Below are 16,484 nucleotides of genomic sequence, written 5' to 3'. Positions count from 1 at the left end.
ACAGTGGGTAAGGCTTTACATGTGGCTGTCATGGATTGATACCTGTCACCACATATACTCCTCTGAGCCAGAAGTGATCCTTAAGTACACTCCTCGTGCCAGAAGTGAGCCTTAAGTAGAGAACCAGAAGTCATCCCTGAGCACAACCCGGTGTGGCCCTCAAACCAAAATAAAAGTAAAAAGACAGAGAGGCTGGAGAGATAGGACAGATGTTAAGGCATTTGCCTTGCATGTGGGTAGCCTCATTTTGATTCCCAGCACTGCATATGGTCCCCTAACACTGCCAGGAGTAACTCCTGAGCGTAGAGCCACAAGTAAGCCCTAAGCACTGCCAGGTATGGTCCAACTTCCCCCATTCCCCAAATAAAATAAGACTCAGAAATACCATTTTTAAGAATTGAATGCGCATAGCCTCTACTATTTACTGCCTTGGCTCTGCCATGATTCCAGTTTTGAAGAAATCCCCTGTGACTATCAGCCAGGTTTCTTTGGTTTGCAAAAGTGTTTGTTTTTATTTTGCTCAAAGAAACCTAACCCCAACTAAGAGTCAATGGAGTGGGCAGGCCATAACTCTTCTTAACCAAGCTCCCCGCTCCACAGCTCTGATCACTGTCTGTAGACAGCCAGGTCTCTAAGGTGTTGGATGTGATTCTCACCTCCTCCCTAAGCTCGTACTGATCAATGATGCTCTTGAGTTTCTCGGCAAGCTCTGTGTTCTCTTGACACAGCCTCATGTTCCGCTCACTCTGCTGCTCAATCTGAGCCTGGATGTCGGTCAGCGTACTCTGGAAATGGTTGGTGATGTCTTTTCTTTTCTCTTCTTCCTCTCGAGCTCGCTGAAGGGTTTCTTCCTGTGGATGAAAAGAGAACTGTCTTTGTCATGCTGGTTTTCAGGCACCTTGGGCGTACTGGACTCAGAGTTAGGTCAAGGAAAGAAGGTGGGCATGTAGGGTTAATAAGATTTTTTAGCTCCCTCAGTTTTCTAGAGCTAATGCTGCAAAGCACCCTCGAGAAATGTTTGAACAAAAGTTCCAACTGTGAATAAATGCAGTCGCCGAGGGCAAGTTATGTGAAGGTCTGGAATTTGATGGTTGGTGATAAACAGGCCTATTTTGTCCCTTTTGTTCTTTTTCAAAAACGAATCACCATGAGACACACAATTATAAAGTTGTTCATGATTTGGGTTTCAGTCATAGGATGTTCCAATACCAATCCCTTCACTAGTGTACAATCCCACCATCAATGCCCCCAGGTTCCTTCCTGCCACCACCCCATCCCCCATCCCTGCCCCACTTTTCTCTTTCTCTCTCTCACTTTCTCCCTCTTCCCACTCTCTCTTTTCCTTTTCTCTGGGCATTATGATTTGCAACATATACTGACAGGCTATCATGTATATCCCTTCACCAACTTTCAGCCACTCAGTTCTTGTCCAGAGTGATCATTTCCGGCTCTCATTGTCACAGCATTCCCTTCTCTATCCTAACTTCCCTCCTCTACTTATAGCAAACTTCCAACAGTGGACCAGACCTCCTGAGAACAGGTCTGTTTTGAAGATGGCCACTCTCCATAAGAATGAATAAACTACAACGATTTATGAAAAATACACATGAGTTTGATTTTTTTGTATTATGTACTGAAACATTGCAACTGGGTTTCATTGGTGCAAGAAATAAGTTGCATGTTCCTGTAGTACAAAAAGAAGTACAATAGACTCTACTTCTCCACATCAATTAAGCCATCTTAACCGCATAGTTGTATCACTCAAAGTTTGTAAATAGAAGTGATCATAATATAAACCTTTTCTCCGTAAGAAAATTTTTTTCATTAAGAGAATTACAAAGGAAAGAAAGATGAAGATAGATCAATTATAACAAGTCAATAATGTAAATGGAAATCTTTGGAAGCATTCTGAATATTTTATTTCTGAAAGAACAATCATCCTATATGTCACATAGAGTAATTGGAATTTTCAACACAAATTTTGAAGTGGAAAGCAATAGTAAGTTTAAACCTTTTTAAACTATAAAATGGAACATCTAATTCCCCCCTTTTGGGGAAATTTCCCCCTTTGTTGATATCAAGACCTGGAAATTAGCTTGAATACCATTTTGGTTCTCTTTTCTTCTAAATCAAATCTCCCCTGTCATTACTAACATTGTGCCAAAGTTTTCTCTGTATGTATATTGATAACTGTTTTTTTTGTAGTTATTTCTCTCATTCTTTTAGAATAAAATGTTTTCACATTCCTACATCATTCCATAGATAGAGACACTACTGACAGTGATACAGACATTTTAGGATTCTTTTCAGTTCTGATTGCTAGTATGAAAGCTTGTTCACTGCTGGCATATAAAATACTGCATTTAGTTGTCTACAATAATAGTAGCAAGATTTTATTTTTAAAAAGATTTTGTAAAAGAGTGAGTTAAAAAGAAGTAATTGTTAAAGTCTGTATTATGATAAAAAGAGATCATCAAAATAAAAACTGGTCCTGAAAATATATGCTCTAGTAATACTTAGATCATCAGCAATACTCATTTTTAATAATATTTATAATGTCAACATATTTCCTAACTTTAGTATAATTCCTGATATAAGAATCATTATTTGTATAATTTGGTAAAAATTTAGTAAGCAACAACTTCTTAGAGATATTTTAATGGTATTTACACTTCCTAATATGAAGAAATTAGTTATTGGAAGCTTTAGTCCTGGATTTTTTAGGCTAAACACTTACTGTATATAATTCACTGAAAAATGCTTAAGGCTTTAACTTCCCATGGTAGTTGATAATCTTTCTGATTGTTTCAGATCCCTTAGAAGGAACAAGTTCCTAGTTACAGAACTATAGTTCGAGATCTGAATTACATTTGCCTTTTATGACTATCCCACACATGAATGAAAGATGAAAGAACCATCCTATGCCACTTGTCAAAACAAACAAACAAAATGGTGAGTTTTTCACTGGCAATTGGTTACAGATTTAGATGTTAGGATGGTATTAGACACATGTCAAAACAGCAGCTTGTATTTTTTTCTTGTATTTTTGGGGTGGGGAACCACACCTGGCAGTGTTCAGAATTTAATTCTGGCTCTGCACTCAAGTATCATTCCTGGTTGGCTTGGGGAACCATATGTGATGTCGAGGATTGAACCTGCATTGACTGTGTGCAAAGCAAGTACCTTACACGCTGTACTTTCTCTCTGACCTCTTGTTTTATGTTTTAAAAAAACCGTTCAGTGGTAGTTGGGGCATGGCCCCAGATCTGTGCTCAGATGCTCCCCGCAGTGCTGGAAGTAGAACCTGGACCACCTACATGCATTTACTGAACCCTTTGAGCTCTCTCCATCTTTTCAGCCCTACATCACCTTTAAAGGAGGAAACAAATTTGTCAAAATCTCATAAGGTTTGAGTTCACTCTTACAAAATGTAGAATCATTTAAACAGTGATGAAATTAAAATTCTCTTTATTAATCACATCATTCATAATTAATCATGCTAATGTGATTGAGGGACCATGTCTGATTTATCTATAAAAACAAATTTTAGAGGTCGAAGTAATAATACAGTGGGTCAGTGCCTTACATGAAATCAACCTGGGTTTGATCCTTGGCATCCCATATGGTCCCCCAACCTTCAGCAGTTATTCCTGAGAACAGAACCAGGAGTCGTCCCTTGAGCACCACGTGGTGCTGCTCCCCCAACAGAACGCCCCCAAAACAAAAAAAAATTACAAGCATCATTGTGCACCTTAGAAATGTTTCTAGAAGGTTGGAGACAGGGATTAAGGCTCTTGCACATGCCTAACCCTCATTCAATCCCTGGCACTGCATATGCACGGCTAAGAATGATCTTCAAGTGCATGAGCACAGAGCCAGGCTTACTGCTTGGTGTGACCTAAAAAAGTTATTCATACACAAAAATACATGCAATTGAGTATAAAATTCCAGGAAATGATGATCCTTAGTTTTATCGCCATCACTATAGACCTTGCTGAGGTGTGTGGTCAATCTACTGGTCTTCCTATCACTTCCATTATTATCCTTGAATGCTCTCCAGAGAGAGAAATCCACAGCATTTCACTCTTTAAACCTCTTTGTTGTTAAAGAGACCTACTTTGTTTGATTTATTTTTATCTATTTGCTGTGAAACACCTCTGAAAGTCAGGAGATTTATGTAAGCAGAGCAGTATTACTTGTACACATACTTGCATTGAGGCTGATCTAACCTGGGTTTCTGATGATCCCAAGTGCAATGGTGAGAGATTTCCCAGAGGCCCAGATGATCCCAGATTATCCCAGTCATCACAGATGTCCTACAGCCCATATTTGAGAGTTCAAGTTCATTGCACTGGACCCCCCATTTTTTAAGATATGGAAATACAAAACAAAACAAGATGTAGTATGAAGAGCCATTATTTCCATCATCACCCCCCCTCCCGCTTAACTCCATGTACAAGCTCAGCAATGATGTTAATCTGTCGTTTTAAATATCTCCTTTCCAGGACACATAATAACTATCTTACAGAAATATTTGCATCCAATTTATATTTGTCCAAAGCTTTGGGTGTTCCACAGTAAAGGGGATTGTAGATAGAAGCAGTATTATTTTGGAAAGGTCAGTATCTTGCTTTATTGAATGCAGCTAGTGTCTGTGTGTAATCAAATCAACCCCATTACTAGCAGCTTATGCTGTAATTAATAAAACACTTGCAGTCTGAATGAAGTGATCGGTCTATTATTTTTAGATTGAATAATTAAGCCAGAATAGCTTAAGCGTTGCTTAAAGTAGCTTCTTTTTTCCAGGTGATTATCGACATTTTAACCCTCAGTCTTGCTTTGTCATGTTGATTACTTGTGTGTCAATTTATCTTCTGTTTTGCAGTTTATATTTTAATACCCCAAATGGTTGAATATTTGCAAGTTTCTTTTTAAAAAGTGGAAGTAAAGCTTGTGTTAATGAAATATACCTCACATAATAAACAGGAAGGGGAAGTGATAGACAGTTTATGAAAGCCCTGTTCTCTCCGGTCACTCTATACACATGATCTCATTTGATTTCCGCCAGCCACACAGGGGTGATAAAAACCCTGAATTCTGACTGCAGAGATGCCCCCATACCCCACACCAGGCTGGTTCATTTAGGGAAACCCAATGTGAGGGGTGAGTCTCACCACATACCCCTAAAGACCCCTGGCAGGCGAAAACCTCCAGAACTCAATCGCCACCATGCTCAAGGCCGACTTGCATAGTGAATGAGGACAAGCCTCATCCATCAGTGAATCTGCTGAAACCCAAGAGTGTGAGACTTGTGACTAAAATCTCCAGGCTTGCATTGAGTCAGGAATGAGTGACCTCCTTCCATCTCCCTGTGTTTCTGGTAGCCTGGCATTCAAGTCACAAACTGCCTCTGGGCACTATATAAGCTCATTAATGAGCATGATCCAGAGACTCAAAATGAAATATACCTCACAAGAGGAATAGAACAACCTCAGAAGAGGAAGAGAACAACACGTCACACAAATGCCTCTGGACCCCAGAGCCACCGTCCAGTTAAAAGTTTAACTATAGCTATGTCACTCTATTTAAAATCTTAGAATTCCTGAAGAAACATCTCATACTCTATATAAGGGCTTAATGGCTCCATGGTGATACAACAATCTCCACACACTTTCCTCTAAGGAAAGGTTTTTTTGATCATCTTTAGTGGATTATTCACAATAAGCAATACAAAACAAACTATTTAGGTCCTGCTTTGGGGGCAGATTTTGGGGCTTGGGGTGGAATAATTCAAAATATGGTGGTGGGAAGGTGTAATGATGGTGGGATTTGTGTTGGAACATGGAATGTAATCAATTATTGTAAACAACATTATAAAAATAATATAAAATTTAAACCTCGAATCTCTCTGGTTCAGAGAGTCACAGTCTTCCCACAAACAGCAGATAGACTGACTGTGCAGTGTGTGTGTGTGTGTGTGTGTGTGTGTGTGTGTGTGTGTGTGAAAATGTCCTGCGTGGAGCCTTGGCGAGACACATACCTTCAGTGTCTTGTTGTGTCGCTGTAGTTCCCGGCACAGACTCTCCAGTTTGCTTCGGGCCAGGATTGCTCTGCTGTGTTCACTTTGCAACTGGTCCTTTTCTTTTTGGATGTGTACCTGTTTCTTTTGGAGAAGCTTTAACTTCTTTTGCTCAGTACGATGTTCATCCAGCTGACCACAGGGTTGTGTGCAAACATAAAAGAAAATGGCAGGAAATTCTTTTGAGTGGTAGAAAAGATGCAAAAAAGAAGGCCCCTAAAGATCTCTCAATGCTGTACACACACACACACACACACACACACACACACACACAGAATATATATACTGTTAGCATTGTCCTCCTGGATTATGTATTATAACATAATTTTATTATTTATTATACATATGTTATTATATAATCCTGACTGGATTCCATGGAACGTCAAAATATCACGTGGACACCCACCTATGAGATGGTCAGACTTCTTCGTCTAGAACCCTGAATTATTTGTTTGAGACTCTTTGTGTTCCTAGAACGAGCAGCTGCCATTGGGCTACGCTAGCACGCAACAGGGATGAATGGAGATGTTACTGGGGCCTGCTCAAGCAAATCAATGAGTAATGGGATATCAAGTGATCAATCAAGTGATTGTCCTCCTGGAATAAAATGAACTTCTCAACTGTTACCTTGATAGTATTTGTAAAATAGGACTTTTAGAGCAGGATCTTGAAGAGATGGGTTTTATATATAACATTTAGAAACTTTCCCTGTCATAATTTTACTGATCTTTATTTTATTTTGTTTTTTACTCTGTTTTTGTTTTAGGAGCACACCCAGCGGTGCTCAGGACTTGCTTGTGGCTCTACATTCAGGCATCACTTTGGATGGCTTGTGTGGTGACAGGGATTGAACCCAGATCAGCTGTATCCAAGACAAGTACTTTCCCCACTGTGCTATCTTTCTCACCTCTCTTTATTTTTGCTGGCCTAGAAATTATTTTTTTTCCAAGTCAACATGGAAAGGCAATTCTCCGTTCCTGTGAATTGGCAAAAAGCATGATCATGACTTCAGTGAAACACCAGCCAATGGTTTGTGTGATTTCTATTTTAACCCTCACAATTATTTCCTAAAAACAGTCTTGGAGCCATTATTTTTATAAGGAAAAAGAGAGAGAAATAGCTCAAAGAGCTGAGAGCATGCTGTGTATGTGGGACGCCTGGGTTTGATCCTCAGCACTTCATGGTTCTCCCAAGTACCACCAGGAGTAATCCCAGAGCACACACAAGGGGCAGTGCCCAAAGAACAACAACAAAAACAACAACAATAAAGTAAAATAGAAAAGCAGCTTTTGGGAAAGAGAACATCCTTCTTCACTAGCAAGGCATGGATAAATTTTTGCTCAGATTTCAGTAATAGTCATGGCACAGCTCAGCAGTATGAGTGGCAATTGTCAGTAACAGGTCTTGCTTTCTGCATTTGCACCAAATAAATCATGGCACTTGTTTCCCTTGGGCACATGCAGGACCACATCTCACGTGACTACAGGCGTTCGTTGTAAGCAAAGCTTCAGGGGCAACATGGGAAATGAAACCATTGAACTTTCCATCTCAAATGCCAAAGCCTGGGATAGTACGGCCATGTGAATGTATAATACCCAGTTAAATCTGAATTTCAAAGAATTGAGGAATATTATAGCCAGTGATTGCATGGAACATGCTTTACTAAGAAGAAAGGGAAAAAACACATTCATTTGTTTACTTAAAAAATGTAACTGGGCAGTCTGTATTTTTCTTTTTAAATTTTATTTTAGGCATCCTGGCATATGGAACTGTTAATGCTAGGGTTTCATACATATGACATTCCAGAGCGCCACACCCTCGCGGGAGAGTCACTTCCCTCCATCATAGTCCTAGTATCCGTTCCCTGCCCCATCGCCACCCTGTAGTAAACTTCCTGTCAAAGACCAGGTCTCAGATTCTGGTCCCTCTGAGCATTCGTTACTCCCTTACCATATTTCTTTATACCCTGCATAGAAAAAGATCTTTATGTATCTGTCCTTCAGTGTCTGCACTTTTATTTGCCATGCTTGCTAACTTTTCCATGGCATTCTAATCCAGGTAGAAGTGTTTGGGGATGAACTTCAGAAACTACCAGAGACAAGAACACCTTAGTTTACTGATCAGTAACGTAAGTAGGTGACAATAGGCAAGTGACAGCCTGAGTCAGTTTCCTTGCCTGTGCTGGACTCCATTCCTTAGTGCCCGAATATCACGGTAGGGATTCTCTGTTCTATCTCCCAGCCCAAACTTCTTTTCCATTTGAAATTCAATCCTCTGTCAAGGTGTCTCCACTTTAGCTTTATTGACATATCAGGTCTGATCAGTCTTCACTGTGGGGGTTGCTTAGCTGTGGTCCTGAACCTCACCCACTAGATGCTAGTGGCAGCCTCCACTGGTGACATCAGAACTATCCACTGAAATGTTCTGTCATCCTGTGGTGGCAAAACTGGACATACAGGGAATAGGGCACTGGTTAGGCTGGTGTCTCTGAAGTTCAAAAAGACTATTCTCTACTGGTGTTTTACAAGAGAGAGAAATGTCTTCTGATTTTCAGTGACCCTTTAATGTATTGGTTTCACCATAAAATCATACAAGCTGGAAATATAGTGAGGTCTGTCTTGGGTTCCTCAAAAGAAAGACCCTTAATGCTCTGGAAAGTTTTGTAAAGTGTGGCAAATTTTGCTCAAATACTTTAAATCTGTGTGACTGTACCTGTGTTTTCTTAACAAACTTAAGTTAACATACTGGAATCGAGTATCTTCTTTTAACTATTAAATCTACAAATGAAAATGAATTGCAAGGACTAAATTAGAGAGCACTGGCGAAGGCTCTCAAGTGGTGCTGATGAAGTCTGGGGCCCCCACTGGTGATTCTCGGTCAGTCACAACGGCCGTTGGCTCAACACAATGGCCCAAGGAAGTGATGCTGCTCAGATTCTCCAGTGCCCGGGATCTCTGAACCACACCAGTGGTATTGGGAGCCTCCAGGGCTACACCTGAAGATGCTCAGGGGACCATGTGGTGCCTAGACTCAAACTGCTGTTCTATCCCCCAGTCTCTTTCATAGAACAGACCAAGTGATATTGTAACCTTACTGAAAAGAAGAAATCTGCAAAAACAAAATTTCTCGCATGTCATTTATTAATTAAGTCACAAAGTATCCTTATTCATTAATGCAGCCAACCTTAACTATTAATTACCACTCTGGGAGATAATATCACAGCTTTCAGAATTTTTAACGATGAGTGAACGACAATGGACGTTTGATTCATAGCTTTGAATTTGATGATTTATTCTGTTAACACATATGTCAGACACTTTCTATATTAATTTACAAATCAATGAGCAAGGGAATAGGTTTTAGTCTCCAAGCAAACGATTGAGAGTTTTTCCTAATTTTTCTTTTCCGCAAAGGAAATGATGGGGTGTGGGGTCAATTTTCTTCTACTCAGCTTTTCTAGAACGATATTTTGGGCTTTCCTGTTTCATATAGGACAGGATACAAGTGCCTAGGAATAGGAAACCTTAAATCGAGTAGCAATTCATTGAAGGAAACATAATCTTTGTGGGGTGACGGCTTGGCTAGGAGAGAGTGGGAGCAGGAATTTCCCTGAGTCTAGGGCAATATATTGCCTGGGATGTGAGGAAAACCTTGAGCACACTGAAGAAGTAAGCAATTGTTGGGCATAAGGCAGCAGGATGGCAGACCATATGCAATTGCTTCCTGATCAAACTTAGTATGCCTCCCAGTTTAGTCAAATATAGAATATGGCACTAGAAATTAAACATGAGTGATATTGATAGGAATAGGTAAATTGGAGAAAAAAAAGATAAAATAAAGATAAAAGATAAAATATTGAAAATAGCAAGGGTGAATAGGTGAGAGTGGAGGAGGCCAGTTTCAGGGGGAAGGTGAGGAATATTTTTCTCAATATGTATGGCATTGAAATTGCTCAGAGGCAGTTAAAAGTCAATGCTAAACTAACTGTAGTGAAATCAATACAGCAATTTTAATTTACAGATTTTACATCTTGGGGCTGGAGAAGGTAAGGCACTTGCCTTGCATACAGCTGACCCAGGTTAGATCCCCAGCCCCTTCGCCTTGCCAAGGGTGATCCCTGAGCTCAGGATCAGGGATAAGCCCTGAGCACAGCTGGCTGTGGCAATAATAATAAAAATTTTCTATCTTTTAAAAGAAAAAAAAACAATACAGATTTTTATTTTTTATTTGGTGGGGTGTGCATATCAGCTGTGCTCATAGCTGACTCCTGGCTCTGTGCCCAAAGAACACTCCTAGAAGTACTCAGGGAATAATATGTGGCCAAGAAGTCAAATCCTGTTTGGTCACATACAGAGCAAGCACCCTGCCATTTTGATTATCTCTGGGCCTTTATATCTACACACTTATGTATATATATATGTATAAATATATATACACATATGTGTGTACACATATATGTTTTATATACACACATATATATTTCATTTTTAAAAGCATTCCTATTGTTCAACTTTTAAATTCTATTTCTGAAACTATTTGCTAAGATTATTGAAAAAATGAAAAAGAATAACTTTGATGTTCACTGTAACAATATTTGGTAAAACAGGCAAAGGAATGAATCTAAATGTCCCTAAATCTGCGAACTGACAGGGCCACTTAATGGAAAATGAAATAACTTTCACAAATATAATTATGGAGACTAAAAATGACATGGGAAGATGTCTTTTACATGAGACAAAAAAAATCCCAGTTAGCTAATTATCTGTAACTTATAATGGCTCTATTATAATAAATGGCATCTCTGTATTTATAGGAGTACTTGAAAGGGAGAGCTGAGATAAAATTTGAGTTTCATATTATGGAATTAGAACAGTATGCATTTTTTTGGTATTCAGAATTCATATTTCATCATGATATGGTTCATATGATTGGAATATAATTTAAATGGTTTTCTTTGGCAGAGCTAAGCAATTAGCTAGTGAATTAAGATTTCTGAGTTTCTCTGGGTCTACTATTCAGTATAACAGTATTCTAAGTTAAAGGAAGGAAGGAAAGACCAACCAGGGTTGACAGAACTAAGGTGAGAGTGAAAATTCAAGAAAACAAGATGTTTGTTCATTTATTCAACTCTGCTCCATCCATGGGATAAAGATGCAACCAGGTCTAGAAGGGCTCATGGGACTGAAGCAGATTCGAATTTTGAAGTCTCTTTTGTGTCATAATTAAGAAAAAAGTTAAAGGTCTAGATGTTAGTACAGGAGGTAAGGCTCTATAGTGGCCGTGAACCTAGTTCAAATCTTTGGCACATATGGTCCCCTGTATCCCTCCATGAGTCACTCCTGAGCACAGAGCCCCTCGGTATTTCCAGATGTGGCCCACCCCTGCCTCCTAAAGTGATTCACTTTAATGGGACACTCAGCATCTTAGAGTGACCCATGCAATCGAGATGTCTTGACTTCTAAGCTTTAGCTGCAAGGTAAATCTGCCATCAGAAACTGTTCATCCTACTTTCAGGAGAAATTTTTTTGCTATATGTGTGGGCTTAAGTTTCATTCCCTTGCTACTGCTTTTCCAAAAGAAAGTCATTTAGAAAACAACTTTTTTAAAGAAAAAGAGAAGAGCAAGTAGATAAAGAACCAAACATGATGATCTCTCATTTCCTGTATTGCAACCCATAATAACCATAAGTAGAGGGAGGAAGAGGGAACCTATCTGCCATAGAGGCAGGGGGAAGGTGCAGAGTGGGAGGGGGAGGAGAGACACTGGGGACATTGGTGGTGGAAAATGTGCACTGATGGAGGAATGGGTGTTCAATCATTGTATGACTGAAACTCAAACAGGAAAGCTTTATAAGTATTGCTCATGGTGATTCAATAAAAGAGAGAGAAAAAGAAAAGAAATAAAGAAAGGTAGTAAGTAAGGAAGGAAGGAAGGAAGGAAGGAAAGAAGGAGAAATTCAGAAAGAAAGGAAGGAAGAAAGGAAGGGAGGGAGGGATGGAGGGAGGGGAGGAAGGAAGGAAGAAGAAAGAAAGAAAGAAAGAAAGAAAGAAAGAAAGAAAGAAAGAAAGAGGAAGGAAAGAAATGAGAGAGAAAGGGAGAGGAGTGGAGGGGAGGTAAGAAGAGCAAGAGCAAGAGCAAGCAAGAGTATTTTCAGTAGCCCAGATCTGGAAACAACCCAATGCCTCACAAAAGATGAGTGGTTAAAGAAATTGTGGTCTAGTAACACGGTGGAAAAGCACTCAGCCAAGTAGAAAATGTGAAATCTTGCATTGGAACAGCAGCATGAATGGGTCATGTTAAGCAAAAATAAGTCATGCTAATCAAAATAAATGAGAAAGAGAATGTTAAATACTGAACAGTATCACTCATAGTGAGATACACACACACACATACACACATACACACACACACAGGAAAATAGTGGCCAAAAAAAAAAAACCCTTAGACTCTGATGATAGAACTGAAGTCCTTAAGCATAGGAAGGGATTGGGATGGTCTCTAGTAGCACCTGGTGATAGAGGGTACTTTGGATATGGGAATAGAGTGATCACATTGTCCCCTTAAAGCAAAATATAAACATTTGCACTGTTGTATAAACCAGTGTTAATAAAAAAAAATTTTAAAGAGAGGAAAGCAGAAATGAAAAAAAAGCAAAGTGATAAACTTCATTAATAGGAGGTTGCTTCTGAGCTGCGGACCTCCCACCAAGACCTCAGCCATCACTCTTGTAGCCAGTGTTTGTGAAGGTCACTGAAATCAGAGACGCGGGCTCACTCGGTCCACTCATTTCCAACTGGCCACTTTGAGGACTTCCGTCAAGGAAGGAGATTGTTTAACTTCACGGATTCTTGAACATCTGGGAAAGGTTTCCTTTCTTCCTTGATGTCCTAATTTATTGAGAGGAGACAGCATAGGGACAGCCAGAAAGGGGCCTCAAAACAATCGGCATCAAACACTTTGCCATTATGGGAAAGGGGAAAATGTAGAGCAAAGAGAATAAATGAATAAATGAATAGATGAGTGGCCCAGCCCAAAGAAGGAAGGGTTATAAACTGAGGCATGGGATTAACTCAATCTTTCTTGAGGGTATCACTGTATCACTATCATCACTGTCATCCTGTTGTTCATCAATTTACTCTAACAGGCGCCAGTAATGTCTCCATTCATCCCAGCCCTGAGATTTTAGCAGCCTCTCCTTACTCGTCTTTCCCAACACTGCCATATTGGAGGCACTTTCATGGTCAGGGGAGCGAGACCCGTTATTGTTACTGTTTTTGACATATCTAATGCCACGGGTAGCTGGACAGGTTCTGTTGTGTATCTACCTCAAAATACCTAGAAGCAGGACCAACGTAAAATTTTTCTTTATGTTAAGTAACCTATGTTTATCCCAAAGCCAAAAACAACTTTAACATGTCCATAATTTCCAGTGATCCTTAATCCCCTTTCACACCCCCAAATTAGACACATAATGAGGGTGGAGTGGACTCCAACTCTATCCTCTTTCTTCCTCTCATTATGGGTCCTCCTTTTTGCCTGTTTCTTTTTTTTTTCTGTTAAAAATGCTACTTTCGGGTTTTTTCCCATGATCTGCGCGGGATGGGAATTGAGCCCCACGGCTCGGCAACAAAGCTGAAGGGGACCCCTCTCCTCCTTCCAATCAGGTACCAGCACAGGGACACTTTCCGGAGCCGCGGCCACTAACGCGGCCGCGAAATATTCTCTCACTACATATGCCCTAGGAACCATAAGCTACCTTCTTAGATGGAATCTTCTCTATTTTAGCTCAGCCACTAGAAACACAGTAGCCAATAACTCATAAGCCTATCTCAACAAACACTACATATCAAGCAGAATAGTAACAGTAAACGTGAAGGACTAAACCAAACTTGCCACAATGGTAAAGCAACGCAAAAGCCCACCAAACTTTATTATTCAAGAGGCTAACCCAGAAGACATCAATAGTACTGTAGTGTTAGACAACCTCTCTGACAAGGAATTCAGAAGGGAGCTACTTAGGATGCTTCGGGAACTAAAAGAAACAATGGAAAGCAATGCCAATAAAAGACAAGAAGATTTGAAGGCAGAAATGAGGAAAATGCAATCGGAAAAATGTCAGACCTAAAAAACCTGGTAGCCGAATTGAAAAACTCAGTGGAAGGCCTCAGCAGCAGAGTAACAGCTGCTGAGAACAGAATCAGTGAGCTCGAAGATCAAGTTCAGAGACTCTCCAGGAAAGAGCAGAAAATGGAAAAGAGATTCACAATTTGGGAACAGATGGCAAGAGAAGATCGTGATGAAGCCAAGAGGGGTAGCATAAGAATTATTGGTGTCCCAGAGGTACAGGAAGAAAACCTTGATGAAGAAGAAACTGTCAAAGACATCATTGCTACAACGTTTCCAGAGCTGAAGAAAACTTGTGACCACATTCAGGAGGCCCGAAGGGTACCAGCTAGAAGAAATCCGAATAAAAATACCCCAAGACACATTCTGATCAAAATGACCAAAACCTTAGACAGAGACAAAATTCTGAAAGCAGCAAGATCGAAGAAAGAAATCTCTTACAAAGGAGCATCCTTAAAATTCACAGCTGATTTTTCTGATGAAACCCTCATGGCCCGCAAACAGTGGTGGGACATAGTGAAAAAACTCAGTGAAATAAATGCCTCTCCAAAAATACTTTACCCAGTGAGACTCTCATTCATAATAGAAGGAACAACACACAGTTTCACAGACAAACAACAGCTCAGGAACTTCATAGACTCAAAACCATGGTTACAAGTACAACTAAATGGGCTACTTTAAGGCAAGATAGGCCCCTCAAATACACCAAATTTCAACAGAACAATGGGACAAAATCCCATAACAACAATCTCTCTCAATGTCAATGGGCTAAACGCACCAATTAAAAGACATAGAGTGGCAGGATGGATTAGAAAATTGAACCCAACATTCTGCTGCCTGCAAGAAACACATCTCAATAGTCAAAGCAAACACAGGCTCAGAGTCAAAGGCTGGAAAACAATCCTACAGGCAAACAGCTCCCATAAAAAAGCTGGGGTAGCCATCCTAATATCAGACCACATCGATTTCAGAGTGAGGAAGGTCATAAGAGACAGTGAAGGCCATTTCTTATTGATCAAAGGATCTGTACAACAGGAAGAACTTACAATAATAAACGTATATGCACCTAATGAGAGACCAGCAAAGTACTTAAAACAATTACTCATAGATTTGGAAAAAGACATCGATAGCAACACAATACTAGTGGGAGACTTAAACACCGCTTTGTCACCTCTTGATAGATCAACCAGACTCAAGCTTAGCAAGGACATACTTCATCTGAGGGAAACAATGGAAGAAAGGGACTTAGTAGATATATACAGGACACTTCATCCACGAAAAGCTGAATACACATTCTTCTCAAGCTTACATGGAACATTCTCCAAGATAGACCACATGCTGAGCCACAAAACATGCCTCCATAAAATTAAGAAGGTAGAGATTGTATCAACAATCTTCTCAGACTATAATGCGCTGAAATTAGAAGTAAATCACACACAAAAGCAGAAAACTAAATCGAACACCTGGAAATTAAACAGTGCTCTATTGAACAGCGAGTGGCTTAGAAAGGAAATCAAAGAGGAAATCAAAAGATTCCTAGAAACGAATGAAAATGAGAACACGAGTTACCAAAACTTATGGGACACAGCAAAATCTGTGTTAAGAGGAAAGTTTATAGCTCTACAAGCATTCCTCAGGAAGGAGGGGCAAGCACACATAAGTAACCTAACCTCACAGCTTAAGAGCTTGGAGAAGCCCCCCAAAAAGGAGCACAACCCGAACAGGAGAAAGGAAATAATAAAGCTCAAAGCAGAGATTAACGAGATGGAAACCCAAAAAACAATCCGAAAGATCAATGAAACCAAGAGCTGGTTCTTCGAGAAAATTAACAAGATCGATAAGCCCCTAGCAAAACTCACAAAGAAAGGGAGAGAGAAAACCCTAATAAACCGAATCAGAAATGAAAAGGGGGTCATTACAACAGAAACTACAGAAATTCAAAGGATCCTCAGGGAGTACTTTGAGAAGCTTTATGCCACGGAACATCAAAATCTCGAGGAAATGGATAAATTCCTAGACTCCTACAGATGCCCAAGGCTGAACCAAGAAGACCTGGAATACCTGAACAGACCTATCACCATCAAGGAAATGAAATGGTAATAAAAAGTCTCCCCAAGCACAAAAGTCCTGGCCCAGATGGATTCACAAGTGAATTCTTCCAAATCTTTAAAGAGGACTTACTCCCAATCCTTTTTAAACTTTTCCACGAAGTTGAAATATCAAAAACACTTCCGAACAGTTTCTACGAAGTAAATATCACACTGATACCAAAAGCAGACAG

At 39.9% G+C, this 16,484-nt stretch overlaps 1 protein-coding gene across 2 annotated transcripts in view; it reads right to left on the bottom strand.

Moving 5' to 3' along the window:
• The window catches only part of TXLNB (taxilin beta), a 52,840-nt gene that overhangs the window by 19,700 nt on the left and 16,656 nt on the right, over positions 1-16,484 (bottom strand). For both annotated transcript variants that reach the window (XM_056126172.1, XM_056126171.1), the window contains exons 4-5: positions 6,041-6,211; positions 657-851 (exon numbers count right to left, since the gene is read on the bottom strand). In XM_056126172.1, coding sequence (XP_055982147.1) covers positions 657-851; positions 6,041-6,211 — 366 coding nt within the window. The remainder of the gene's footprint in view (positions 1-656; positions 852-6,040; positions 6,212-16,484) is intronic.

The sequence above is a fragment of the Sorex fumeus genome, unplaced genomic scaffold, assembly GCF_029834395.1.
Source record: "Sorex fumeus unplaced genomic scaffold, SorFum_2.1 ptg000061l, whole genome shotgun sequence".
In the NCBI taxonomy this organism is placed as follows: Eukaryota; Metazoa; Chordata; class Mammalia; order Eulipotyphla; family Soricidae; genus Sorex; species Sorex fumeus.
This window is presented reverse-complemented; position numbering and strand designations above follow the sequence as displayed.